Here is a 26,682-nt window from a genome sequence, read left to right as displayed (position 1 = left end):
CTAAATATGAGGCTTTCGTTTAAAACCGTTTTCAAATCAAACAAACTTATAGTTATATCATGACGGCTACAACAAGATGGTTCTCTGTAAAATATTTTCCCATGTTATTTCTATGGGAAAATTTCGAGGTTTTCGTCAAAATCTATGATTATTTTTATGGAAATGAAAACCACCCTTAGCAACTTTATTTTTTATAAGAAAAACTAATGGATGGATCTTTTTGAAATTTTAACCACATATTTAGGGCCCAAATTGTAGTTCTGTGGAATGTTTTCAAAGCAGTTAATACGATACAAAAAAAGTTATAACCAATCAAAAAACCATCCTTATACATTAAAGTCGGTATGAAGTCTTATCTAAGAGAGCTATCGCTCTCCTAGAATAAATTTTCTTTCTAGCAGGTTTGGATATTAATTTTATCATTCTTGGCGACGATAATTTTGCTAATCAAATTTGCAACTTGGTCGTCCAAGGAAAATAACGTTTTCTGGATTATTGTGAAAATAACATTACGTCAAGGTTAGAATATCAATCATGAGTAACAAGTTATTCGAAAAAGAATAGTCTTCAATAGAAGTTTCTCTTTTTATTCGAAAGAGCGTAAATGATTCGATCAATTACTTTATATTGCGTGTAAGGCCTATTTTCAAAGCAATTGGCGTGTTATGGTAGAAAATTCAAATTATCGTCTAGTGCCACTGTGCAAACTCTTATCGGTTTACTTTATCCAAGGAGAATGTATAAGAGAGGAGACTCTGAGTCAGACAAAAGGCACGTAGCACCTCGTTTCTAAAGCGGTTCTGTGCCGTTCCCCGGTTACCATGGTTACCGCTACCCCCACCCCCCGCGGCAAGAGAGTGTACGATCTGGCGCATGCGTTCATGCCTCCTTGCTCTAACCTCATGAGTTTGTTTATAATTTTAAATAACCCTCGTTTCCAACAACAATCACGTGACGCATGGCTTTACCAACGGCATGCGCGTGACTGTATGCGGTATCTGCCCCGTTTTTTAACATCCCCCCTTTCCAGAACAAGTCTGTTGTAAATCCTCCTTGCTTCATCACTTGTATCTTCTTTATTATTGTAGATGAACGCGTAATTCCTATTTGAAATATTCCTTATTTTTAACACCCGTTCGATTAACAAAAGAAAATTTTCTCTGACATTCTGTTTAAAATAAGGAATTCAAAGTACCGAAGATCAATGGCAATCAACGAGTTTGATCCTTCTCATTAGCACTATTTTATTTTTCGGAAATTTGGAATCTTTTTACGGGTCTTACTTGACTTCGACTACGAGTTTGTCTCCCGTCACTTTACCAATTGACACCTTCGAACAAATGGCTCAATTAATCAAATCACAAGGTTACGTTGTCAGTTCGGTAGAAGGCAGCGCTCTCCAGTACAGTATTATGGTATGATATAGCAGAGCACAGGAAAACTTGTATGTTATCAATTCAAATCACCCTTTAAATTTAGACTTCCGACATCGACTATTTTAACTTATTCGCTAATTCGTCTGAAAAAGGCGATTTCAAATTACCAAAAACGCCAAAGGAAGGGTTAAATTTAGTTTTACAAAAATCGTACGGTTTTATTATGCCGAAAGACACTCTGGAATCCACCATCTTGGACATGGGATTGCCACCCGAAGCTTTTCACTTTGCCAATGAGAATCTATTCGTCGACCAAATTGCCGCCGCTTTTCATAAATCGTTACCGTGCAAAGATGAAATCGATAAATGGTGTGATCTTATTGCACTTTCACTTTCTTTGCCTTTACTTGAACTAACCTTGTTTTTAGGTTAAAGTGTTAGTGACATAATTTTCGTCACCCACAAACTTAAAATGCTAAAAAAATCCTTGAAAAATCTAGTTTATTATGATATGTTTACTTTTGTATTTGGTTTCGTAGAAATTTGTAAAATTGCAATCAAAGTTTAGTGTTTGGAAAAGGCCTAGTTAAAATTTTGTTTCGCTTGATGACGTAGTAAGGAGAAACTTTCACTCTAGATGTCGCTCACGTGACGCGCCTGTTAATGTCGCCGCGCCGCGTTAAGCCTAATTTATTCAGACTCGCGCGCAGAGATAGTTCTATATTTTCTTTGCTCGCGCGCGCAGCATTAGTAGACTCGGGAGTCTCGGGCGCGCGCGCTTGGCTTTTCCGCGAGATGCCGTAAGTGACGTAGCAAGGAGAAAACCCGCCAAAAATCTGCTTCGCAAATTTGCTTTTGCCCCCCAAATTTCAAGTTTTCAAAGTGTTTTTTCCCGTGTTTTCCTTCATATTTAAATATTAATCAAGCATATTTTTGGAATCAGAAGAGTTGAAACTCTCAAAAAAGTAAGGTTTTCTTTAGATTTGAGATAATTTTTAAATCACGTCGCTATTCCTTTAAGTATTTTATCGTGTTCAGGATTGATACAAAAATGGGAATCCGACGATTCAGGATTTTTATCGACGAATAAAAATGAAACGGAAATTAAAAGGAGTGACGAAACAAATTACATCAAAATGGACGATCTCAAATTATTATTTTACATTTTAAATTTAAATGATAATGTAAATTTGTAGTTTCAGTTTTAAAAATGGTTTAATATAATAATAATAATAATCTTTTATTATAAACAGATAATAAATTATTTCAACAAAATGTAAATGACACGTGGGAAAGAAAAGAATTACCCAGCGTGTTACGCTTTCGATACTTTCTTCTTCCCGAGGCTATTTAATTCTGGCTACGATACTGTGCGTGGGTGGACGAAACTAGTAGATATTTTTTGTTTCGATCTTCTTTTGGTTCCTATCTATCTGAATGTGGAAAAGCATTGGTGTTTAGCGGTATGATCCGTACTATAATGTTTACAAAAAATATAAATATATTTACTTTTTCTATATTTACTTTTTCTATATTTACTTTTTCTATTTTTACTTTTTCTATATTTACTTTTTCTATATTGTTTATAACTTATAAGAAATCAATTTAATGTAACGTCTTTTATTTTTATTTTAGGTGATCGATTTTCGTGAACGAGAAATCCGATACTACGACTCTATGGGAGGAAGTAATGATGCGTGTTTGAAGGCGTTAAAAGATTATTTGGCGAAGGAAAGCTGGAATAAACGCAAAATTGAACTTGATACGAGCGATTGGAAACTAGAAACAGTTAAAGTATTGCATTATTTTTTGTTTTTATATATTTATTGTTATTTACTTTTGCGATTAATGTTCATCAACTCCATGTTATTTCTAGAATATTCCACGATGAAAGAATCGCTTTGATTGCGGAATGTTTATTTGCAAATACGCCGAATATATTACGCGAAATGCTGAAATAACATTTACGCAAGTAAATATTAAAGTTTTATTTACTACATTTAAATATTAAGTTATTAACATATTTTATTTTGCAGAGCAACATGCCACGTTTCCGACGACAAATGCGCTACGAAATCTTAAATAAAACGTTGTTACCAAAAAACTTAGATTTAAAATAAACATTTTCTTAGTAATTTATACTAAGCCTTGGTCATTAACTCCCGATTCCTTCAATGTGGCACGTCGCTAGCACTATGACTTTTGAAAATTTGGCGGGAAAGTTGGGCTGAATGTTGGTCCATCGTAGCGGGGATAAGGAAGGTGAGATGGATTGGACAAAAATGAAGATGGCGGGGGGTCCTAATTTGCGGATAAAATTTTTAAAAAACTTGAGGATACTTCTTGTACCGAACCCCTTCGGTAGGCGATTGCTCAGTGCTGCCGCGTAGAGCTATTAAAAACTAGCTTCTATTTTTAAGAAACGGGGAGCGTCCTTTCACGGAGCTGTATTGTAGGAGTAGAGACTAGACATAAGCGTACTAGCGCTCCGCGCGCAATTTTCGCGCATATCCGAGCCTATGTAAACAATCTCTGACGTCACCTGTTTTAAAGAAGGCGTCGTTTTCTTCTTTCCCCGGGCTTAATTCTTTGAATGTTTTCAAATATTATAGTTAATATAGGTAAATAGAAATAATAGTAAAAATAAAAATTTGAAATAAGATTCGCGAACGCTTGAGAAACTCCCGTCACCTGGACTCCGGAGTCACTCGATACACGAAAGACCGAAGTTTTAACCCTCCTGAACGTTCGTCGCCGCCATCTTTATTGTTTACACTGGCTCGCCTAAAATTTGGAGGGAGGGTCCGAGAGTCTAGCATTTTTTAATAGAGGGGAAGGTACGAGTCTCTACTCCTCTTTCTACAATACAGCTCCGTGGTCCTTTACAATTTCGTCCAGTATGACCGTACCTAACCGCTGAGGATGCTGGGAGGACTACGGTGCTGGGCCGTAGGTGGGGGGGGGGGGGGGGTACAGAGGCAGCGCTATAGGTATGCGGGGTTTCCACTCCATTCCTCTCTCTTTCCTTCGAGATTGTAGGCAGAGTAATGAATATGAAACAGCAAGCTATTTTATATCGTTAACCGTGCAAATGTATTGAAAATATTAAGTTAATAATAAGTGCTGTATAATGACTTTAACCGAAGCTTTAACATGGCCCAAAATATGTCTATGGTAGAGTCACGTGTAGACGGGTTGTTCCGTTAATCCGTTACTCATAGTGGGTGTGCTACCACGAAGCTAGGGGGGAAAAACTGTGACGTTACCATTGGGTCCCGAATTTGTATTGCCCAAGCTGACGACGTCTCGCGACTGCCAATATGGTCGCCTGAAAATAAGCTAAGAGATAAGAGCGTGTGACGTCACTACAAAGTTCGTGGTAACACCGTGGATAAAAAACGCGCGTGAGGTTGAAATTTGTTTTCACTCTACAGGATAGGCAACTCCCTATCTCTGGCGACGGCTTATTCCGTATATACTCTGGTAAAAACATCGGTTTTCAACACGCGCATATATATTTTTCTCTATGGAACGTAGCTTCGTACGTGCCGTCAAGAGACAAAAAACTTGAGGATCTTCGGGATTTAAAATAACCGCTAGTTTTTTTTTTAGCTCGAGTGCCCGGACCTCTAGGCCTTAGTTTCAAATACGCGTAGTAGGCTGTAGGTAATTTCACGCGTATTTGAAAATAAGGCCCAGAGGTCCGTGCACTCGAGCTAAAAAAACTGGCTGGTCCGGAAGATCCTGAAGTTTTTTATCTCTTGTCAGCACGCGCGATACTAGATTACGTAAAAACCTAGCTTCGCGCGTGCTGACAACCGGGAAAAAAGGTGTCGTTCGAGATAGGGAGTTGCCGATCCTATATCGTGAAAACAAATTTCCTCACGCGCGTTCTTTATCCGTGGTAACACGCTATAGTGACTAGAGTGGTATATAGACCGAGTGAGGAAAGGTAAAGCCCCGCCCATTTTGATATATATCATTCATGCATTTTACAATAGCTTCGCACATGCATTTAATAACTTCGGCTTGATCATTTAAAAGCTTGAAGTGAAATCTCATATAACTAAATTTCTCGTTCAGTTTCCCTGCCTCGGCCTTTGTTAGAGTGAAGACGCTACCATCCTCGAATACTATATTCCCCTCCATAACGGTTATTTTTATTTTCAAGTTCAAGTGACGATAATTACCCCAGTCGCCAGTTTCCATAGCTGAATATATATCCGTACACTCCTCCATAAATTCCTTCAAAACGTCTTCCGAGATGGTGAGAATAGTTCCGTCCTTTTTTGTCAAAAGTAGGCTTGGCTTGTATGCATTCACCCCGAAATCGGCAGAGCATTCATCCCCTAGTCTAACGCGGGCGTTTACGCGGTAATCTAAAACACGATCTCCGGCATTGGTGGACATTCTTGCTACAGGTCTTTACTGTTTAAAAGGTTACAACCGAATGATCTTTATTGCGAGATTTTCTTGATAGCGGGGTTGATATTTAGCCTGAGGGTATATTGGATCTTTTTTTATTGTCCTTAATTGGCCACCGACCAGGTGGTTTAGGACCTTAAAAGGGGGCGTGGCTAAACCATTTGCATTGTTATCAATGGAATCTGTATTTAGAGTGATTTATGACTAGCCCAAACGTCTTAAGACATTCCATCGGCTTTTTATTTATTCGTAACCACGCTCAGTTTATTGCTTTGTTAGTTGGTGACTCTTCCTACCACGAAACATTTAATTGATTCAAGGTGTTTGCCCCGAAGGCATTATCGTGACAAGTCTCTACATGTTTAAGATATTTTTGTTGCGTTATTCGAAATTGAGGTAATATTTTTACAATACCAAAATGCAAATTCAACTAGAAATACAGTTACGAGGATAAAAGTAACTGCCACTATTTTCCCTGGCTTTGAAAGAGCTTCGCGAATTAACGTCTGCTTAGTAACAGCATCCATTTTAATCTAAACTAATACTAAATTTCATACTAATAATACTAAACTACAAGGGATTTATATAAAATACATTCAAAGGTTATGCTGGCTACTACTAAAATACACATGAATATAGATTAAAATACTGGAATTTATATAATACTACCTAAAAAAACACTAATTTTTCCATGCACAAGTGGCTTATTACTATAAACTAAAGCTGAATTTCATACAAATAATACTAAACTACAAGGGATTTATATAAAATACATGCAAACGTTATAGCTGAATACTGGCTAATATACACATGAACTACCTAAAAAACACCAATTTTACCATGCACAAGTGGCCTATTAGAAATAATTACTAAACTTCATACGAATAATACTAAAGTACACATGAATATCGACTAAAATACAAACATTGTTATGATGCAAAGTAAAAGATACCATTTTTTTATGAAGCAAAATATGATTTGCATCAAGTATGATGCTTCCACAATTCTATTTCATCTCGAAAGTCACTGCTGTAGCTGATTTAAATCTCTGGTGAACCATCTGTCCACTCGTAACACGAGCACAAGTCCTTAATCCGGTATTTAAACTCACCGCACAGAGTACAAAGGTTTCGCTCGTGAAGAAGATGTTTTAGCTCTTTATGAGTCGACATACGGATAAGATTTTTAGATTGAACTAAAATAGAACGTCTAAAGTGCGCACAGTCAAGTGATGTGCACAAATAATTTAATTGATCGCAGTCAGGCACGTCTTTTAAAGTCCCATCACAATGAGGGCAGTGTAGATGACCCGTACGTGGCATGGGGACATACTCTAGTTTTTTGAGGTTTTCATGAACATTTTCGGCCATACCGAAAGAGATGTGGTCAGATGAATGAAATATACCGGAATATTACTTATTATGCTAAAAAACTTACCGATCTTAACATTTCCGAGTAAAGTATACACGAATATGGCTAGACTGTCTCATATGTTTTCTATTTAGCACATTTTAAGGGACATTTTTACCAAAACAAGAATTACATATTCCGTAAGGTGCATCGGAGGAAACACGTGATTTCTTACTAGCCTTGTCATCAACCTTTCTCTCCAGAGTTCGGAAGTGAAATGACTCTCTATAGTTTACAAAATCCCCTTTTGGCCACCCAGGTTTGTGTTATATGACATTAAGGGGGAGGAGGGGGTCGAATATGGTTCATAACAAAAGAATTTATCCCAATCTGTTTTTTGCTTATACGTAAACACGTTCAGACGTGTCGTAATGGCTTTTGGGGGCGTGGTCGAGCCAGTTGTATTGTTATCAATGGAATTTATTTTGTCCTTTCTTTAATTGGACCACCCACCAGGTTTTATTGCATTGAAAAGGTGGGCGAGGGTACACCTTTATCCCCATCTGTGTTTTAGTTATACTTAAACATGTCCTTGCGTGTCTTAATGGCTTTGGGAGGGGGGGTTGAACCATTTGTAGTGCAAGGTTATCAATGGAAATTATTTTTAGAGTGATTTATTGCTTTATTAATAGGGGCTGGTGATTCATCCTACAAGGGGGTTCAAGCATTAAATTGATTACAGGTGTTTGCCCCGAGGGCATTATTAGGACAAGTCTCAACAAGTTTAAGATGTTTCCGTTGCGTCAACAGAAAGGCAATATATCATTAGACCGAAGCATTGACCTAAACGTACTATATTTATCAAAATTATCGGCAGCGTAATCAAAAATTTGTGGAAAACGTAAAACGGTTTTGAAAAAAGCATCATTCACAACGCATTTCGTGTGAGAAATAAAAAAAACAATCGAAACGTTTTTGATCATTTGGGTTACAATTGACCGACACGAAAACGATAATTCAAAATTCATAAAATCCCATAGGAATACATGGGAAAATGAATAGACCACCGAAACGAAATCAGTCTTTTAGCATACAGTTTACCGACACGAAAAGCGTCATTTGAAAAACATTTCAAATTGTTAAAAACGTGTCGATAAATTTGCACAGCATTTATCAAAATTACTCTATGTTTCACTAAAAAAAACTTTAAATTTAGCACCGATTAAGAATTTAGGATACATTCCTTAACGGTATATACTCCACCCAAGGGGGGTGGGAGGGGAAAGGAGATCAACAAAGATGTTAACGGCATGATTGTAAAAATAACTCACTATGACACGCTGAAGGGTCCGTTACCATTAGGTGCGGGAGATTGCTACGTTCTCCCCATCCCCATTGTATGTTTTGAGTTGTTATGGAGGGAAGTACACAAAGGTTGACAAGAATACGCCAGATCTTGGAGATCAACCCCCTAAAAACTACTTATTGTACTAATTATTTTATTGATCTTGGGAATGCTGGAATTCCTTAATCGCTGGTTTCAGAGTTTGGACGAGATTGTTAGAAGAATGACGTCATCTTACAAACATGTTGAAACGCGCCCGTAAAGAACTTAATCCTTTTGTTAAGAAATACTCTTTGTAATCTCTTTTGTATTTTAAAAAATAAATGTGTCACCTTTTTAATACTGTTTTCTTTTATTTCATATATTAAGTAATGGGGGGGGGTAAAAGAAAGGGGTTGGAACTATTGGTGATAAATAAATCGAATATTTCTATCATCATATTCATTCATCATCATGAACTCGGAGCTGCAGAGATATCATACTTTTTACTCCTCGCCACAAGATGGAAACTATAAAAAACTTTATGCAGAGCGGGATTTTATTCGTTACGTTCCGATGATCTACTACAGTGCTTCGAATGGAACGGCATTTTATTAGCCTGGAAACCCACCGATAATCCTTACGAAGAACATTTGAGACATTTCCCTAAGTGCAACTTTCTCAGAGGTAGGCACACAAAAAACATACTCTTTAGCTTAGATGAAACAGAGACGTACACCAAGTCAATCAATAACAAAATCAAGACCGAGGAAAAAAACACCTGAAAAACCCCAAGAAAACACGGAAGAAATTTATCATACCTTTAAAGTTAAAACTACAGATCTCGAAAGATTAGTCTTGGAACTTTACGTTAGAAAACAACTAAACGCTTTATATATCAAAGAAAAACTTAATGACTTACGTAAGATTTAAAAATAATATTAATATTTATCATCTTCCTTACGAAGATAGAAGAAATTACTATAGGTTAAATCAAATGCAATTTAAAATGAAAATTGAAAAAATATCCTTATTATTATAATTTATACTTTTAAAGAAAATAAATAACTTTTTACTTTATATCATATTCTTTATTATATAAAAACGTCTTGGTTTGGACCAAGGCCGAAAAAACAAACAATATGTGTGAGGTTTATCAATTGACTGAAGTTTCAGATTTTGAAATTTTTTTCAAGTTATTTTTATCCACTCAATCCTTAGTCAATATTTAATTCAATCAACTGATTTTACTGTTAATCGATCTAGTCCCTCTAAATTAATTTAAAAAATTACATATCTACGCTTTTTCAAGAACAATTACATTTTGCGAAAACATTTTATCATGAAATTAATTTTTCTTGAAAAAGCGTAGATATGTAATATTTTCAATTAATTTAGAGGGACTAGATCGATTAGCAGTAAAATCAGTTGATTGAATTAAATATTGATTAAGGATTGAGTGGATAAAAATAACTAGAAAAAAATTTCAATATCTGAAATTGATAAACCTCACTCATATCGTTTGTTTTTTCGGCCTTGGTCCAAACCAAGACGTTTTTATATAATATCTGTAAATTCAGTCTTAATGTAATTAAATTTTGAATAATTATGTTTGCTTTACCGTCATACATTTGCACTCTAAAATATAATGGTGCATTCAAACACCATATATGCTGTTTTTTCAGGTGCCAAAAAAGACATCATTTAGGGTGTACATTAATCCCATTTCTATGATCAATTCACGCCATTTACTAATATTATTTGGAAGTATTAAGGAAATATTAGGCATTTAAGCACCATTTACAGTGGCCTTTAGCATTTTTTTGACAATCTGTTGAACTTATAATATTACTTAGTTTAATGGTTTTAAAAGTAGGGAAAAAGTATGCTACCTATGTCACATTATTAAACCAAGTGAAGTGAAATAATTGTTAAATATTTATTATAACCACTACACCACAGACACGTGGTAAGTCTAAGTTTTCCAAGAGATCTAACTAATTATTATGTCCAATCACGATGGTTAAAACATGTATCTACCTGGGCTCGAACCTGGGAGTTTCCGTATGTGAAGCGGACGTGATAACCACTACACCATAGATACGTGGTAATACTGAGTTTTCCAAGAGATCTAGCTAATTCAAGCGCCCAATCACGATGGTCAAAACATGTATCTACCAGGGCTCGAACCTGGGACCTTCCGCGTGTGAAGCGGACGTGATAACCACCACACTACAGATACGTAATAACACTGAGTTTTCCAAGAGATCTAGCTAATTATTATGTCCAATCACGATGGTCAAAGCCGTACTTCTGTAATTAACTAAAATTAACATACTTAGACTTAATTGTTTTGATCAAACTGGCTGATAGCACACCCTGAATACTTAATTGTTAATTTAAGACAATTCCGATAAGTATCTTCGCTGTAGTTTTTAAGTTATCGGTGGGGAAAAATCACGAAAAACCCATGTTAATCTCCAAAGGAAATTAGCAAAAGCGGGTGAATATTACTTTAACGTTACAAAACGGTATCAAGTCATATCTACATATATCTGTAGAATAAATTTATTCCTACAAAAGCATCCTTTGTTAAGCTTACAAAATTATAAGCCTACACAATCAGTCAAATATTGACAGGTTGAGAAAAAAAGAGGAGAGTGCGTAAAACCCGGTCCACGCCTTAACAGTAGCCTGCATCTTGTTTCCCATGCATATTTGTGGAATTACAGAAGATGTAAAATATTATTTTCACTTTGGTTGGTGGCAAAGCAATTGATTCAAAAAAATGTTGATAATAATATACAGATGATGTACAGAACTAGGCATTATCTTCTATAAGTTCCGAATTGAAAAGGGGGGAGGGGTTGCAAGAGCTGAAGAAACTCACTATCGACCAAACATCAAAGGTAAACCTAATTTAAGAGTGGAACCTTGCGTTGACAATGCATCCATTTACCGCCAAGGACGCTAAAATATGCCGTACAGAAATCCACCACCGTTTAAAATTTCCCACCAAGATCATCACGACGTGACGTCATCAACTGCCCCCCCATCCCCCAACCAATTCCTATTTTTTTAATTTGGTCTATGAGAGTTCCACAAAGTGATTTATGGCCTTTTGGGGGTTTCACAACTAGCCGTTCATTTAAATGTTATTATCCATGTCGGAATATATTACAGTGTAACTTTCTAGGATGTTTTCTTAAATTGTATATAAATTTTGTCTAAAATTGTCAGGATATATTATAGTGTAATTTTCAAGGATTTTTTCTTACATTTTTTAAGAACTAGCCTTTCATTTAAATGTTATTATCCATGTCAGAATATATTACAGTGTAACTTTTCTATGATGTTTTCTTACATTATATATAAATTTTGCCTAAAATAGTACCTATAACAGTGTGTTTTCTTAATGACATTCTACCGTGCTAATATATTTTTGTTTGAGTCATGCCTTAAGAGTTTTTTAATATAATATTTAAACTTTTTCTGAAGTAGTGTAATTTCTGCTGTGCCCACCTTAAAGGCAATAAATCACTTTGTGGAACTCTCTCTTCGTAAGGAAGATGATAAATTTTAATATTATTTTTAAATCTTACGTAAGTCATTAAGTTTTTAGCCACATCGTAGTATACGATGAGGCTCTTAGTTTGACCCGAGCCGTAGTAACAGTAGTAACCGTAGTAGCAGTAGTAACAGTAGTAACAGTAGTAACAGTAGTGGCCGGAGTTTTCGCTATCGTTATCGTCAGATTTTAGCTTAAAAAGAACTTTATATTACCACAACCCACCCATAGGGGTTACTGGGCTCGGTTAGAGATTTAATTTTAATTAAAATTTTTTTGAGATCGCAGCCGGGATTCGAACCCGGGTCCCTCACGCAGAAGACGGACATTCTACCATTGAGCTATAGAGACTTGATACAAACCCCAAGTTTTTTATTATTTATTTTTATCTCTAAAATGTCGGTGTGATGTGGGGTGGGGTACCTCTTAATCTGTGGGGACGGATACTTTTGAATTTTTATCTGTAGGGTCGGATACTTATGAATTTGTATTTTTGGGGTTTTTATATTTATTTCCTTTTTATTTATGTGCTAATTAAATAGATAACGATTTTCCCCGTTTCCTGTTTCATGTGTTTCGTTCTCGTTCGGTAGCTATCGCCATCTATGTTATGTTTGACTGGAACGTTTTGCGGTTAATTCAAATGTGGGTTTAGATAGAGCTAACATAGTGTTAAAAGAGCGTTATGCGTTTGATCATTTTAGCATTGCTAAAGGTAATTCGAGGGGATAGTCACAAAAATGGGTAATCACTATAACTAAACTCTCTCTTTCAAAAGTCTCTGGGCATAAGTCCTTGTTAGAAATTTATAAGATGCGATAAGTGTGCATCGGCATAAGTCTATGTTGTAAACTCATCGAGGGGATTATCACTAAAAACTATCTGTTCTTCGATTCGCCGGAATATTAGAATTACAGCATAAGTAAATTTATACGGTTATAATTTAATCACTGTTTAGAGTAGGGAATCGAGGGGCTATTCAGTCTGATTTTATGCACGGTAAATCATTGAAGTATTGAAAAAGATAGCGCTATTCACTCATTAGGGTAAGGTATAGAGGGGTTGCCCTTGGGCCGTCTTCAATTCGACGATCTTATTGCTTTGGAAGTCCCGGGGCTTGTTAATGGTCTTAGCTCTGCCTGTATTACGGCTTTGGCAAGTTAACATGGGATGACACTACCCTTCTCTGCCTGTATTAGGGCTTTTGGCAAGTTAACATGGGAACATGGGATGACACTACTTTTGTCTTCGTTAGCTTCTCGCCCCCAAAAAAAGGAAAAAAATCATGCAGAGAGTCGGGGCTTATCTAAAAGGCCTGAGGAGATAAGGTTTGCTTGCGTTGGAATGTTAAAGGGAGGGTGAAGTGGAAAAACATTCAGGAAATACCTCCCAATGATTTTAAAATTCAAATTAGGTTCAGATTTTTAGGCTAGTTTGAAATACGGCTTTTGGCAAGTTAACATAGGATGACACTACCCTTCTCTGCCTGTATTAGGGCTTTTGGCAAGTTAACATGGGAACATGGGATGACAGACACTACCCTTCTCTGCCTGTATTAGGGCTTTTGGCAAGTTAACATGGGAACATGGGATGACACTACTATATAAATCTCAACCTAATTTTAATTTTAAAATCATTCGGAGATATTTCCTGGACGTTTCACTACGGAGATTGGTCTTATAATCTGTAGAATAATTGAAAAGAATTGACTTCACCCTCCCTTTAACCACTTCCTGTTTTTTACGTTGGATGCTTTCCCTTTGCTGCCACCAACTAAATCCTCTTCATTTCTGGACTGAAATTTCAATGCCAAGGTGTATATTTTCAGTCACTGAGTATTTTTGTGTATAAAAACGAGAGTTAAGTTACAGTGAAAGGCTTGTACAGTATTTGGTTAATCTTTGAAGATTTCAAGTAGGATCCTCTTCATTTGGTTAATCTTTGAAGATTTCAAGTAGGATATATAACTTTTTCATTTCTTATATATCCCATATTCGAAAATATTTCTTTGTGATAAACTCATAAAGAAAAATGTCTGGTCGCAAAAAAAGGGACCATGTAGATGATGGTGAGAGTAGCACGGAAGAGAAAGCTAGTGATAAAAAGGGGAGAGATACTGTGGATTCTGAGGTTCTAGCAAAACTAAATGCTAGGCGCAGAGAACTATATAAAATTAAGCGCGAAAAAGAGACATTTGCCGAAACCGAGGGAGGGCAAGGCCTAGGAGCCAAAAAAATTGTGAATCCAGAGGTTAAAGCTAAATTAAATGCTAGACGCAGAGAATTATATAAAATTAAACGAGATAAAGAGACAATTGCCAAAGCCGAGGGAGGGCAAGACCCAAAAAGTATCGAGGGAGGGCAAAATGCAAAAAATAGAGAGAGGATTAGAATTTATATGGCGGAGCGACGGCTAGAACCCGATTTCCGGGAGAAAGAGAAAACATACAAAACTGAAATAAGGCAAGAGGAGGGAAGTAGGAAGAGGTATGCAGCTTATATGGCTGAACGAAGGGAAGACCCTGAATTTCGGGAGAAGAAGAGGGCTAAGGTGGCGGAGCGAAGGGAAGATCCTGAATTTCGGGAAAAGGAGAGGGTCAATATGGCGGAGCGAAGGAAAGACCCTGAATTTCGGGAGAAGGAGGGGGCCAGTATGGCGGAGCGAAGGGAATACCCTGAATTTTGGGAGAAGAAGAGGGCTAAGGTGGCGGAGCGAAGGGAAGACCCTGAATTTCGGGAAAAGGAGAGGGTCAATATGGCGGAGCGAAGGAAAGACCCTGAATTTCGGGAGAAAGAGGGGGCCAGTATGGCGGAGCGAAGGGAAGACCCTGAATTTCGGGAGAAGAAGAGGGCCGGTATGGCGGAGCGAAGGGAAGACCCTGAATTTCGGGAAAAGGAGAGGGTCAATATGGCGGAGCGAAGGAAAGACCCTGAATTTCGGGAGAAGGAGGGGGCCAGTATGGCGGAGCGAAGGGAAGACCCTGAATTTCGGGAGAAGAAGAGGGCTAAGGTGGCGGAGCGAAGGGAAGACCCTGAATTTCGGGAAAAGGAGAGGGTCAATATCGCGGAGCGAAGGAAAGACCCTGAATTTCGGGAGAAGGAGGGGGCCAGTATGGCGGAGCGAAGGGAAGACCCAGAATTTCGGGAAAAGGAGAGGGTCAATATGGCGGAGCGAAGGAAAGACCCAGAATTTCGGGAGAAGGAGAGGGGCAGTATGGCGGAGCGAAGAAAAGACCCTGAATTTCGGGAGAAGGAGAGGGCCAGTATGGCGGAGCGAAGGGAAGACCCTGAATTTCGGGAGAAGAAGAGGGCCGGTATGGCGGGGCGAAGGGAAGACCCTGAATTTCGGGAAAAGGAGAGGGCCGGTATGGCGGTTCGAAGGGAAGACCCTGAATTTCGGGAAAAGGGTAGTTCCGATATGGCAGAACGAAGGGATGACCATGAATTTCGTCAGAATGAAAATTTCGCTTCTTGCTTTAGGAGGGCTACTAAAAAAAATGACCCATTATATCAAGAATTTTTATATTCTGAGTCGATTAAGGATGTACCTACGCACAAGTGCGAAATATGTTCTAGACTTTGTTTTAAGAACAGTTCGACCTCAATTAGTTTAGAAACTTTTCAGGCACGCGTCGGATTAATTACCAGTGTTATAACTCCCTTAGTGGAATTATGCATGCCTTGTCATGCAGCCGTATCTAAAGGGTTGGTTCCAAAATACAGCCCCGTTAATGGCTTTTTTTTCCCTGTCGTTAATGAGACTATTACAGGGTTATCTAATCTCGAGCAACGGCTTGTTAGCCCTAGAATTCCCTTCATTCAAATACGATCTCTTGGCTGTGATTCGCAAAAAGGTTTAAAGGGCACCGTTGTTAATGTTCCTTGTAACGTGGACACGTCCTGTTCCGTTTTACCAAGGCTGCCTGACAACACACATACAATACAAGTGAAATTAATGCGTCGCATGCAGTATAATAACCCATTTTTGTTTGAAACTGTGCGCCCTAAGCTTATTTTAGCCGCGCTTAAGGGTTTGCTGCAATCACCACTTTATAAGAAACATTGCATCACTCTTTCGGAGGACCTCATGAACACGTTGGTGCAAGAAACGGTTGATTTCGTCGTAAACGAAAACGACAGATATATTGCTCAAAGTGAAGCCGCACAAGTGAACGAGACACCCTCAATCGAAGTTGATGGGCAAGTGGGCCAGAGTGTCAATGTGCAGGAAATTGATAGTGACGAAGAATGGGTTGAGGAAAAGGAAGAAGAAAGCGTCAATTGTGGAGCCAGAGATTCGTTGCTATTATCAGCTGATGATTTATTGGACACTAATATGACGATAACCTTTGCACCAGGAGAAGGTAGCCGTCCCGTGTCTTTGCTATACGATGAAGATTGCGAAGAACTGTCCTTTCCTCGAATTTATGGAGGGCAGAAAAGGGACATTAAGGTCAAATGCAGCTATCAAGATATTGTAAAATGGGAATTGCTGTCTTCAGACAGAAGATGCGCTAGTGACGTCACCAATCTATTTTTTAAATGGTTAAAGATTGAGACTATGAAAGTCAGTCAAGCAATTCAAATTTGTTTACGCAAAACTAAGTCTGCTGACGGGCGTGGACTAACAGCGGGGACACTGAGGGTGGAAGGTGGAATTGAATCGCTGCTTCACCATGACGATGGTTTCAGAATACTGGAGCCCCTTCGCAACTCCCCCGCATTTTGGCAACGAAAATCGAGGGACCTTCTGGCCATGGTGAGACAACTCGGAATTCCTACGTTTTTCCTGACTGTAAGCGCGGCCGAAACCCGATGGCCTGAGTTAATAAATGCGTTGTTGGTAACTGCTGGCAAAAGGATAACGAATAACCAAGACATTGAAGCTATGGCTTTCAAAGATAAAGCCAAGCTGATTCAGGAGGACCCTATTACATGCGCGAGATATTTTGATTACAGATTTCAAGCATTATTAAAGTACCTTAGGAGCAAGGTTGGACCTCTGGGGCTAGTGGTGGACTATTATTATCGAGTTGAGTTTCAACACCGTGGGTCTCCTCATGTGCACAGTGTAATTTGGGTTTCCGGTGCTCCAAAATTAAAACCGGATGGTTCAAACACTGGAGAAGTCGAGACTTTTGTTGAGTGCTTCATTTCTTGCGCCAAATCAGAAAATGAAGATTTGGTCAACCTGGTTCCTCTTCAAACGCACAAACACACAAGAACGTGCAAGGTGAAACGGGGAGAAGAAACGATTTGTCGTTTTGGAATTCCCTGGCCTCCAATGCCGAGAACATATGTTCACGATCCTATTTTAAGAAATTGGACAGAGGAGTACGGTCAACATATCGCATTGGAGTATAAGAAAGTGGAAAAAGCCATAGCGGCTCTGACGACTGAAAATTCTCCTAAAACATTTGAAGAGTTTTTGCGGCCTCTTCAAATGACGGAACGGGTCTATATTGATTGCGTTACATTAAATCTTAAGAGAAAAACCATTCTCCTGAAGAGATCTCCTCTGGAAGTAAGAGTTAACGCCTACAACAAAGACATTCTTAGATTATGGAGAGCCAATATGGACATTCAATTTGTTCTCGATGCTTACGCGTGCATTATGTACGTCATCGCTTACATTGGAAAATCACAGCGTGGCATTTCCCAATTACTTATGGAAGCTATGCGAGCCGCTAGGCAGGCGGGCTCTACTGTTAAAGAAAGGCTTAAAGTTATCGCCAACAAGTTTCTGACTGGTCATGAAATTTCCGCCCAAGAAGCGGCGTACTTATGCCTGCAGATAACCGTGTCTAAGTCTAGTAGAGCTACCATCTTTATCAACACAAATATGCCAGAGAAACGTGTTCATATTCTCAAGCCAAAGAGCCAGCTTGATGATTTGCCAGAAGATAGTACAGATATTTTTTCGGAAGGCTTAATCGATCGTTACCCTTTATGGCCAGATGATATGGAATCAGTCTGTTTGGCTGAATTTTCAGCTTGGTATGAATTCAATAAGAAAAAAGGCCGAGGTCGGCAAGTTTCAAGTTTAAACGAGGATGAACGACATGATAGCGAGCCCGAATCTAATGTAGCTTCGGTTTGGATGGCTTTGAACCATGGCCATGGGTTTGTACGCAAACGTACACAGGCAAAAGTCCTCCGATACAGGAATTACAGTATCGAGAAAGATACGTTGGATTTCTACAGAGAGCAAATTCTCTTGTTCTATCCTTGGCGCGACGAGGCCACAGATATTTTGGAAAAAGATTTCAAAGAAGTCTACGAAGCAAATCTGGAAATGATTTCGCGGAAAAGAAAAGAATTTGTAAATGAAACTGGTGAAGCCGACTTTGAAAGAGCGAGGGTAGAATTCCTCGAAAGTGAAGCTCAAGTAGATTTGGCTAATGTGCAACCAATACTGGAGCATCAAGATGAAAGAGATCGCCAATACACGATGGATGACCCAGAATTCGCCGTTCTGGCTTGCGTACGAGATGCTACGGCAGACATCGGACGGGAAATCCCCGATTGCCATGTCCCAGACTACACAGTCGTGCAAACTGTTCGTATAGTAGAGGACAGTGACTATGCCAAAATGGTACAGGGTCTAAACGTAAAGCAGAGAGAAATATTTGGCTACATTCTTGGGCATTTCAAAACTAAGCCCGACCAGTATCTCCGCCTATTTGTCACTGGAGGAGCCGGCGTAGGTAAAAGCGTTCTCATTAACGCCGTTTGCGAGGGCGTCACTAGGTACTTCCACAAACAACCTGGGGCTGACAACACCAACATTATTGTCTTGAAGTGCGCTTTCACGGGAAAAGCCGGTTTTAACATTGGTGGAACCACTTTGCATACGGCTTTCTCGCTTCCAGTTAGCCAATACGGAGGGCCCATGTCGAGAATGGAATCAGAAACCCTGAACAAAATTAGGGTTGCCTGGAAGGATCTTAAACTGATAATTATTGACGAGATTTCAATGGCAGGAGTTGGAATACTCACGAAGGTCAATTCTAGGTGCCAAGAGGTTATGGGGTCACAAGAATCATTCGGTGGACTTTCAGTTTTGGTTGTTGGCGATTTTAACCAACTGAAACCAGTAGGCGATAGTTACGCGTTTCAAATTCCTAAAGCTCGTGACACCCCTTATGCTGGATTGCTAGATAATAATCCACAATGGAAAGAATTTAAGATTTTTTTCTTGAATGAGATCATGCGTCAGAAGGAAGACAAGGCATTCGCCATGGCTCTGAATCGAATGGCAATAGGAAAAATGGAAGTCAGTGACGTATCACTAATCAAGAAACAGCAGGTGAATGTAAAAGGCGAGCCTCCTCTCGACGCCATACATCTGTATGCTACGAACAAAGGCGCGGCAGATTTCAATGAGATGCGTCTCAGTCAGTTTAATACTGAATTTTGCGATTCTTTGGCTTTCGATAACGTCAAAGGAGACTTTCAAGCGCTTGTGCGAAAAAATATACTGGATAGAGCGAAACAACTGAAGTCCAGTTCAACTTACGGATTGAGCGAAAAAATTCGCTTGCAAATTAGTGCTCGCTATATGGTTACCAACAACATTGACATTCAAGATGGAGTTGTTAATGGAGCCACTGGCAGAATTCGTCAAATTGACTACGGAGTGCGTCCAGACGGGGTTCGTGTTCCTATTAGGGTTTGGATTTCCTTTGACCACGAAAGGGAGGGTAAAGATATTCGAGCTAAAAGTACCGCTTTGATTGTCGCTTCTAAGGCCGAGCCTTCGTGGACTCCCCTTGAAAAGACGGTGAGATCATTCACGCTTCGACACTCGAATAAAAACGTCACTGTGTCTAGGAAACAATTTCCCTTGCAAGTGGCAGAAGCAATAACCATTCATAAGAGTCAGGGTGATACCTACAAATGCGTGGTGGTTCATACCAACAAAAACCGAAAAATGCAAAGGTCAATGTTGTACGTTGCTTGCAGCCGAGCCACTTCCGCTCAGGGGCTTTTTATCGATGGTGATTTTGTAGCACCCGAACCTCCAAAGGACAATGACGTCGTTAAAATAGAAATGGAGAGAATGGAAAGAGAAGCGCAGCTCTTCGTGTCCACATTGCTTTCACGGCCAGTTATGTTTTTCCATAACCCCGAGTCTTTAAGGGGTCATTTGCAGGATGTCAGACGTGATGATTTCATTGTCAGTGCTGACTTGCTTTTGTTTGTGGAAATTCGAGCGAAAGAGCAAGATGATTTAAGTATCGCTCAATTCGAGAATTTTGGAGGAATTTTCTTGCCCGAGAACGCTCTCGAAAGAAGATCTTATGGATCGACGATTTATGGAAATAGTAAAGTGACTGAACAGGCTTTAGATTGTAAAGTCACTCGTGGTCGGCTACCAAATGGGCAGCCATCGCCCATAGCCCGCCTTGAACGGATTTGGCTCGATTGTAAATTGGGAGGCGAGAGAATAGCGGTAGTACTGTTGTACAAATCGCCCCAAGCCAGCCTGAAACTGGTGTTAGATGATTTGACTAGGGTGTTTTCTAAAAAATACGATCCGACTGTACCCACTTTGGTGGTTGGAGATTTTAATGTTGACTTTTTACTAAGAAAACAGGCATTGACAAAGTTTTTTTTGCCTTGGCAAATTGAACTTATGCCAGGATTGAAGAATAAGGTTTCAACCAATAAAGGGAGTCAGCTTGACTTAGCCTTTGGAAACGTATTGCTAATCCAGAAATATAGTGCTGATTATAGAGAATCGACCTATTCTTTTCACAAATCAATTTTTGTTTTTAGAAAGGTTGAAGACAAGCCTTAAAATGCTTAGAAAATGGCATTCGATAAAAGTAAGGGGAGATCACTCAGAGTTGAAGAACATGGTTTCAACCAATAAAGGGAGTCAGCTTGACTTAGCCTTTGGAAACGTATTGCTAATCCAGAAATATAGGGCTGATTATAAAGAATCGACCTATTCTTTTCACAAATCGATTTTTGTGTTTAGAAAGATTGAAGACAAGCTTAGAAAATGGCATTCGATAAAAGTAAGGGGTCAGATCACTCAGAGGGAGATAGCATTATGCTTTCTCGGCCTTTAGAGAGTGATGTGTATACACGTGATCGAGATCACTCAGAGGGAGAAAACATTTCCAATTGATTAAATTCTTCTAAATAAAGAATTTATTCATATTGCTCATGTTTTCTTGGCCTTTAGAGAGTGGTAGATCACTCAGAGGGAGATAACATATCCATTGGATTAAATTCTTAAATAGAGTTTACTCTTGTTGATCATGTTTTCTCGGCCTTTAGAGAGTGATGTGTATACACGTGATCGAGATCACTCAGAGGGAGAAAACATTTACAATTGATTAAATTCTTCTAAATAAAGAATTTATTCATATTGCCAGAAGAAAATAGGGGAAGTGGGTAGCCGTAGCCTTGAGCCATACAAGTCGTCCAGTGATTCTCACTTACAATGGTCGATTCCCCTACCACCCTTAAAATTTGAATCTGGCCAATCGGCGCGAAGCATAAAATAGTACCAGATTTCATTGCGAACGCCACCATGTAGCGAACTGTGGAACTAACTTGTGTAGTCTGCCTCTAGTCAGTTGGAAGGCGTAGGACCGTACTGTCCACAGAATGACGTCACTCGTGTGTTAATGCGCGTAAAAATCCTATCTCTCTTCATCCCCACGGGGAGGGAAATGGCGCGAAAAATCCGTAAACGGAACGCCTCGCGAAGTTGCCCAAGCTACCCACTTCCCCTATTTTCTTCTGATATTGCTCATGTTTTCTTGGCCTTTAGAGAGTGGTAGATCACTCAGAGGGAGATAACATATCCATTGGATTAAATTCTTAAATAGAATTTACTCTTTTTGATCATGTTTTCTCGGCCTTTAGAGAGTGATGTGTATACACGAGATCGAGATCACTCAGAGGGAGAAAACATTTACAATTGATTAAATTCTTCTAAATAAAGAATTTATTCGTATTGCTCATGTTTTCTTGGCCTTTAGAGAGTGGTAGATGACTCAGAGGGAGATAACATATCCATTGATTAAATTCTTAAATAGAATTTACTCTTGCTGATCATGTTTTCTCGGCCTTTAGAGAGTGATGTGTATACACGTGATTGAGATCACCTTGCTGAGAAACGTTTTTTGCATGATTTCATCATTAGGCCTACCGCTTAAGTTTTTTACTTATTTTGAAACATTTTAAAATATAAACTTCCCTTATTATTAATTTCTCCCCCGTAAGATTGTTTTTTATCTAATTTAGAAACTAATTTATCAAATATGTACATTCAAATATATGCGAAATATATAAGATTTCCATCTTCACATAATAATCAAAATATATTGAAACTATAATCAAACTATTTTACGAATTTAAATTGAATTACGTATCTAATCGTCGTTTAAATGTAAAAACAAAATTATTTTATTATTTTTGTAAATGAGGTGAGCCACAGATTATTTTCCTCAGTTCCAAAAACCACTTCCCGCAAACCTCGAAATGGTATGCAATGAATAGATCTTTATGTATAACTCTCTCCCCCCCTCAAAATGTTTATTCCAAATTAAAACCACAAGCTTGGTTATGACAAGATGAATGAAATTTATCATATCTATCCGCAAAACGATGCTACACAGTACGAAAAATTTTTAGTACCGCAACTTCAAGACTGAGAAATGAAAGTACGTATACCTAGGCTTAATTATAAAAGCCCGTCCAAGATAAAAACTGCAGCCAGTAAAGCTGCTAAGAGACTTGGAAAGAATGGTACTAAGAGGGAAAAAGATTTCCCGAAGGACCAATGACTTAAATTTCCTAAAGCCACATAGGCAGAATAAATACAAATACAAAAAACTAAACCAAAAGACTGGAGACCTGATGGAAATCAAGGATTCGCGGAAACCCATAGAACTTCAAATCGAGTAATCCAGAAACAGTCTAAACTGCAGCTGTGTAAAAAAATCGAGGGGGGGAGGGCAACGCCCACAAAAATTATAAAGTTCTATTATAACACTTAAGGCCATATTCATTTCCCATTAAGTTTCACATCTGGTCCCCTATGTTTTTTATGTGAAAAAATATATTTTTAAATTTGTTTATAGCTTACAGTCCCTCGAAATTAGAAAAGAAATTGTCGAATTTTATGATAACTCTACGGCCATATTAATTTCCTTTTAGGTTGACATCTGGTCCTTATGATGTTTGTGTCAAAATATATTATAATTAACAGCTCCATGAAATTTATTTTGTTGTGCATATGTATGAAACACACTAGCACAACACTTAGATATTTGTAAAGTTTTTCAGAATATCACTAACTTTTAATATTAAAATAATAGGAATAATACCTTAAAACCTTCATACTCGACATTTTTTGTGGAAAAAAACACCCTTCTCGTTTAAACGTATTTTTTCCTAAACTCTACCCACTGAGAGTTTCCTTACTATTGAAATTTACAAATACCTTAAGCTGAGTATATTCACGTATACCGATGAATATACAATCGCTGAACACTTGGTGATATCCGTGTAGTCATTTTAAACATCTGTTCCCGCGAAAACTGTTAGTGATGACTAAATGTTTCCCTAAATGTAATGTACAAAGGCCCAAAACATTGAACAGTCTACTCTTTTAAAATGATATAATCAAATATAACAAAATTAAAATGTTATACAATTTCCTACAAGAATAAAGAAATTTTATACTCTGTAAGGTAAAATTTTTAATTTTAGAAATTCACACTCTTAAATGGTTTAAATTTCATGTTTTTATAATGTTGGACATTTTAAAGTTTGCAAAAATTCTCCGTTGCTTTCAAAAGTTATTCATATCGCCCACACCCTCGTCTTCATTTTCTTGATCCTCAACCTCAGGCAAATCACCCACAACCTCATGTTCATTTCAGCCTCAGGATGAGGTAACCACGCTGGTACCGGGTATGGATATTGAAGCAAGCCTGCTTCTACCATATTCCAGCCACCAATCTTGACGTCAAGTCACGTAGCTCCTCCCATCTCAGTAGCTCACCACTCTAAACCACAGTGAGCAAACTTTGGTTGATTTTAAAGGGGACGATCAACCCCATCTCCTTTTCTACCTACCCGCTATGCTTAAGCTCTATGTCGCCAAGATACCTGCGCTTGATAATATGGCTAAAGCTAAGACGGATGCATTGTAGCCCTGCGAAACGTTTTAGGCCAACCTAGCAAAGCTCTATGAGAGCGCCATAACACATTTTTAAGGGGAGTCTTAGGGGAACCCTTCATTCTGGCTTTGACTTTTGGTGAGATACATCGTTCACATCTCTTAACATCATGTCCGTTGAAAGTAAGTCATTCATGATTTTGTTAATTGTTTTCAACATTTTTATATTAAACTGGTAAATTACATCTGTAATTGGGAATATCCCTAGGAATTTATTGGTTTAGAACAGGGAATATTAATTTTTGTGGTTAATCATAAAATTATGATTTTGAATATCCGTTTTACATCTAGTATTAATCATGAAATTATGATTTTGAATATCCGTTTTACATCTAGTATTAATCATGAAATTATGATTTTGAATATCCGTTTTATATCTAGTAAATACAGGGTGTTTCATATCATAAAAAGCAATAGATCTACATATGGGGATTTTTTACTTTAAAACTTTCTCACTGAAAATTTTTAATTATACGTAATTGGAAAGAACCTAAGAAATTTTCCGATTTGTTAAATTTTGGCCCAATTTAAAAGTAATTTTCCGATGTTTCCCCCCATTTACGCCGATTTTAGGATGTTAAAATATCTTCAATTTTGGGCCTAATTTTGAATAAATTGTTCGATTGGTTCCAATTACGTCTAATCAAAAGATAGTTTTAAATTTTCAGCAAGTGACGAATTTTGCAAAATAAATAAATAAAATCCTAGACCTATTGCGTTTTATGATCTGAACCATCCTGTATATAAATTTTATGCATAAATGTATACATAAAAATTATGTATTTTAAGTTTTGGAGAAACAAACTGAAAATGAAATGCTCGTGCAGGCTGCAGAAGATAAACTTCTTAACGACGAACCCAACGACGAAGCTACACCCACTGAAAAAAGTGGGGATTCAGGTGCCATCGAAAAGGATGAAGATCCGAAGAAATGCCTCACACCTGAGGCAAAAAAGTGCTACCACGGCCACCTCCCAGGGCATTTAATTAGGAGATGTCCTGATCTCCCCAATGTCAGGAGCCGCCGACCCCGACGCCAACAAAGCCGTACGTACCGGCGAAATAACGGCCACCCTTACCGTGGGCCCAATTCAGAAAAGGCCGAAAACTAAAAATTACTTGAAAAACTTTTAAACTTCTTTTAAGGTGGTGAGAACAAAAAAAAAAAAAAAAACATTAATAAAAATGAAAACCAATAAAGCTTTTTTTACAATGAGAACCTCAATGGAGTAATTCTTTTAAATACAAATTTGCTTATTATTATTATTATTAGACTCAATTATAAATATAGGTATAGTGACATCATCCAAATAAATATAGGTATAGTGATTTCATCCGTATAAAATAGGGATTGTGATTTCATCCATATAAAAATAGTGTACCTAGTGATTTTATATGTACAGGGTGTTTCTGAAAAGTCCATCACAAATTAAGGGGCGTGTTTATGGGACCAAACTGAGCGGAAAGTACCAAAGAACATGGGGTCTACAACATTTAGTTTCGGAGATATGGCCCCCCAAACATTTGCCCCAAAAACGAGAAAATATCCCAAAATGTGGAGTAAGGGTTATTGCCATTACCCAACTTGTTTCGAAGTCATAGACAATTTCAATAGCCTTGAATTTGAGAAACACTACTGTAACTTTAGATAGCAGAAGGGTATAAATGGGTAGAAGTACGCGTACGGCGGTAATGTAAAGCTAATGCCAAGTGTCATAGTGTTTTAAGATTTCTCAGCACCCAGTAAAATGGTGGACCTCAACCTAGAGGGCAAGAAGTCCCAGAGGCCGTAGAAGACGAAGTCCTTACTATTTTCGAGGACGAACCAGAAGCAAGTACCCGCCAGGTGAGTAAGCGATTAGGCGTTGGTCACGTGCTCGTGTGGAAAATCCTCAAAAGTCACCAGTTTCATTCTTACCATTTTCAAAAGGTTCAAGGTTTGAATTCCGCGGACTACCCACGACGCATTGATAAACGCCATTGATTTCCCGCGTAGTCTGTTAGTCACAGACGAAGCTAATTTTTCGCAAGATGGTATTATTAACCTGCATAATAAGCATCAATGGTCCCAAAGAAACCCTCACGCAACGCTCGTTAAATCTCACCAAGTACAATTTAGTTTAAACGTGTGGTGCGGTATTGTAGGTGACAATTTAATTGGATCTTATTTTCTACAGCCCAGGTTAAACGGTGAGGCGTACCTACAATTCTTACAAGACGTTTTACCGGAATTACTTGACGACGTGCCCTTAGGTTTGGTGCGCAGAATGTAGTTCATGCATGACGGTGCACCACCACATTTCAGTCTCGCTGTCCGAGCTCACCTTAACGCGACGTTCTCTTTTCGGTGGATAGGTCGAGGTGGACCCGTGAAATGGCCTGCTCGATCACCCGACCTTAACCCGTGCGATTTCTACCTTTGGGGCCACTTG

General features: G+C 38.4%; 3 protein-coding genes and 1 non-coding gene across 5 annotated transcripts; 3 read left to right on the top strand and 1 right to left on the bottom strand.

Moving 5' to 3' along the window:
- Positions 1 to 2,656: 2,656 nt before the first annotated feature.
- Positions 2,657 to 3,496, top strand: LOC149583069 (sentrin-specific protease 1-like). Its single transcript, XM_089864097.1, has 4 exons — positions 2,657 to 2,839; positions 3,012 to 3,170; positions 3,271 to 3,348; positions 3,413 to 3,496. Exons 1-4 carry the CDS (start codon positions 2,657 to 2,659, stop codon positions 3,494 to 3,496), a joined length of 504 nt encoding a protein of 167 aa, XP_089720223.1.
- Positions 3,497 to 10,644: 7,148 nt separating this feature from the next.
- On the bottom strand, positions 10,645 to 10,717 carry TRNAV-CAC (transfer RNA valine (anticodon CAC)). The gene has a single exon. It is a non-coding gene; the product is annotated as a tRNA-Val (tRNA).
- A 3,092-nt stretch (positions 10,718 to 13,809) lies between these two features.
- On the top strand, positions 13,810 to 25,365 carry LOC149583066 (uncharacterized). Of its 2 annotated transcripts, XM_089864106.1 has the most exons (3): positions 13,810 to 13,997; positions 23,952 to 24,373; positions 25,040 to 25,365. In XM_089864106.1, exons 2-3 carry the CDS (start codon positions 24,361 to 24,363, stop codon positions 25,360 to 25,362), a joined length of 336 nt encoding a protein of 111 aa, XP_089720232.1. In that variant the 5' UTR covers positions 13,810 to 13,997; positions 23,952 to 24,360; the 3' UTR covers positions 25,363 to 25,365. The 2 variants fall into 2 exon arrangements, with proteins under 2 accessions (XP_089720232.1, XP_089720231.1); XM_089864105.1 differs by lacking the exon at positions 13,810 to 13,997 and having other exon boundaries at positions 23,347 to 24,373.
- Positions 14,075 to 20,845, top strand: LOC149583067 (uncharacterized). Its single transcript, XM_089864095.1, has one exon. It carries the CDS (start codon positions 14,075 to 14,077, stop codon positions 20,843 to 20,845), a length of 6,771 nt encoding a protein of 2,256 aa, XP_089720221.1.
- Positions 25,366 to 26,682: the final 1,317 nt, after the last annotated feature.

This window comes from Phalangium opilio, unplaced genomic scaffold (assembly GCF_054372755.1).
Source record: "Phalangium opilio isolate 3A_F unplaced genomic scaffold, DU_Popi_V2 ptg001662l_1, whole genome shotgun sequence".
NCBI classification, from domain to species: domain Eukaryota; kingdom Metazoa; phylum Arthropoda; class Arachnida; order Opiliones; family Phalangiidae; genus Phalangium; species Phalangium opilio.
This window is presented reverse-complemented; position numbering and strand designations above follow the sequence as displayed.

Bases quoted from the DNA above. Each gene is read 5' to 3' on its own strand.
- LOC149583069 (XM_089864097.1), top strand. From the start codon at position 2,657: ATGACACGTGGGAAAGAAAAGAATTACCCAGCGTGTTACGCTTTCGAT. The intron at 2,840-3,011 runs GTATGATCCGTA...TTTTTATTTTAG, and splicing joins AAAAGCATTGGTGTTTAGCG to GTGATCGATTTTCGTGAACG. The intron at 3,349-3,412 runs GTAAATATTAAA...TTTATTTTGCAG, and splicing joins CTGAAATAACATTTACGCAA to AGCAACATGCCACGTTTCCG.
- LOC149583067 (XM_089864095.1), top strand. From the start codon at position 14,075: ATGTCTGGTCGCAAAAAAAGGGACCATGTAGATGATGGTGAGAGTAGC.